The sequence below is a fragment of the Crocodylus porosus genome, unplaced genomic scaffold (genome assembly GCF_001723895.1).
Source record: "Crocodylus porosus isolate Cpor-Errol unplaced genomic scaffold, CroPor_comp1, whole genome shotgun sequence".
Lineage (NCBI taxonomy): Eukaryota > Metazoa > Chordata > Crocodylia > Crocodylidae > Crocodylus > Crocodylus porosus.
The window spans coordinates 88919-91239 of record NW_017728888.1 but is presented as its reverse complement, the minus strand read 5'-3'; the positions used below and the strand labels follow the sequence as shown (position 1 = coordinate 91239).

General features: G+C 64.0%; 1 protein-coding gene across 1 annotated transcript in view; it reads right to left on the bottom strand.

The window, feature by feature from the left end:
- The window catches only part of NOP56 (NOP56 ribonucleoprotein), a 6210-nt gene extending 3889 nt beyond the window's left edge, over positions 1 to 2321 (bottom strand). The window contains exons 1-6 of the mRNA XM_019554552.1: positions 2196 to 2321; positions 1986 to 2075; positions 1781 to 1895; positions 924 to 1088; positions 645 to 843; positions 163 to 350 (exon numbers count right to left, since the gene is read on the bottom strand). Of these exons, the coding sequence (XP_019410097.1) occupies positions 163 to 350; positions 645 to 843; positions 924 to 1088; positions 1781 to 1895; positions 1986 to 2075; positions 2196 to 2198 (760 nt within the window). The 5' untranslated portion in view covers positions 2199 to 2321. The remainder of the gene's footprint in view (positions 1 to 162; positions 351 to 644; positions 844 to 923; positions 1089 to 1780; positions 1896 to 1985; positions 2076 to 2195) is intronic.

The following is a 2321-nucleotide window of genomic DNA, read 5'->3' as shown; positions in this document are numbered from 1 at the left end:
GTCGGGGCAACTGTGTCATGTGGCTCCAAGGTCAGACACGGGGGCTTGTCTGGGCTGACTCTGCCTCCAGGAGAGCTTGGGGTGGACATTTTATGCCCCGATCCAGAAGGCGCTAGCTAGGTGTGAGGCTGGACCCCCTCCCCCAGCAGCTCCGGTGCTCACCCATGGAAGAGCGGGAGGCATCCAGGATGGCCTGGGCCTTGGCGCTGTCCATGACTATTTCCTCCAGCCCTGGCAGGCTCTCCTCATTCAGCTCCTTGCGGTTGCCGATGAGCTTGGCTAGGCGGCAGTATATGTAGTTGTCACTCACGATCTTGATCAGCTCGGGGAAGTGATACCCGTACCACTCCCTGGGCAGGAGGAGAAGGGAGTGTCAGACGCCCACTGCAGGCAGCCTGGCACTGGCAGGCAGAGCCCTGCCCCACACTGAGAGTGTCACCTTGGTCACAAGACAGCCAGGTCACAGCCTCCCTGGCTGTGGTGTAAGAAGGACGGATACTGTACCTCCCTCTTCTGTACAGGCAGTGCTACGAGCTGCGCTGTCTGTGGTAAGCATCGGGAGAACCAGGCAGACACTTCCCTGCCTTCGAAGACCACGTAGCAAAGATACCCCCAACCCCCACAGCTGACGCAGCAGCGCCCACCTGATGCGCATAGCGAAGGTGTTAATGTCTTTGTCCAACTGGTCCAGGAGACTGATAGACTGGATGATCATATTGTCAACACGGTTGACGTTGAACTTGACCTTAGCCCGGGAATAGCTGTGGCCCAGGCCCAGCTGCGCTTTGGAGGCTGACTGGGCTGTGAGCCCCTTCACCAGGGTGTGGAAATGCAGCCGGATTCCTGCGGGCCAGAAGACGGCTCACGCTCTGCTCGTGGAGTCATGGCCTCCTGCCCCGCAGGGACCCTGCTGCCCGCCTCACCTCGCATGATCTCGGCCACAACCCCTCCAGTCTGGCAGGTGTATCCCAGCTCCTCCTGGATGGCTGCCCCGATCTTGGCATCGCCAACCCCCAGCAGTGCCGCCTTCTTCTTCTTGGCTGGCATGTGCGTCTCCAGGAGTAGCCGCAGGTCTTCATGGAGGACGCCTGCGCCGGGCAGAGGTTGGGTCAGGGCCGCAGGGCCATACCTGCACTTTTGTTCCCTTCTCCGCTGCAGGGAAGGCCCAGAGAGGCTCTACCGCTGCTACCAGGACTCAGCAAGACTCTGGGGGTGGGCAGACTCAGACCCCATGCATCAGAGGCCTAAGCGCAGAGACTCACCCCAGGGCAGCCTCAACGCCTCTCCGGTTGCTGGGTTTGAGCCATAGGGGGGAACTTATTTGGCCATCTGGCCCCACACCCAGAGCACTGCTGACATGTGCTACCCCCGCTGACCACTCTGCTTTCTGCTGCCTGCCCCCAGCTCTGTTTCTGAGAGCTAAGAGCGACAGCTAGGCCAGGCCGGGTAATGGCCGCAGCCCACCCGGTGAGCCCCATCCCCAAGAGCAGCAGCGGCGCAGATGCTGCGGAGAAAAATCCTCATACTGGATCTCTAGAGCCGAGATGCTTAAGCCCCACGCGTTGAGAGCCTCCACAAACCTGTGAAGGCGACGGTGGGAGAACACCCACCCTGCTCCCCCACGGCCCCGACCCTGATCTTGACACACGGGACAAGAGGGGCAGGGCCCTTGCAAGCGGCACGTGCCGGCCCCCAGGCCTGATCCGGGTGCGTGGGGGGGTCGGATCCAGCCCTGCCCACGTGGCGTAACGGCGGAGCCGTCCCCGGGCCCAGCCCCCACCTTCCGAGACAGCGTTGATGTTGTCCAGGGCGCTCTGTGCCGACTTGAAGGGCGCGAAGGCGGCGAGACGCACCAGGCTGTGGAACTTGCCGATGTTGAGCACGCTCTGCTCCACCTGGGGGCGGGAAACCCGGGCTGGGCAGGATGCGGCCCCAGGACCCGCCCCGCGCCCTGGGGGGTCTCCCCCTCCCGGCCCCCCCGGTACCTGGGGCAGCAGCAGCGCGACCTCCTCCACCTCCTTGAGCGCGAAGAGCGCGTAGCCGGCCGCGTGCTCGAACAGCACGTGCAGCAGCACCTGGGGGCAGAGGGCAGGGAGAGAGGTTAGGGGGGCGCGGAGGTCACCGGGACCCACCCGGGCAGGCCGCCCGCCCCGGGCGGGGGGTGGGAAATGAGGGCGAACAAAGGTCCCACGTACCATCCTGCCTCGCCCACGATCACCACACGACTGAGCGCGGTGCCAACCGGAAGCCGAGACAATCCAGCCGGAAACCAGTTGGCAAGCCAATGAGAGAACGGGAGGAGCCCTCGGAACCCGCCCTTC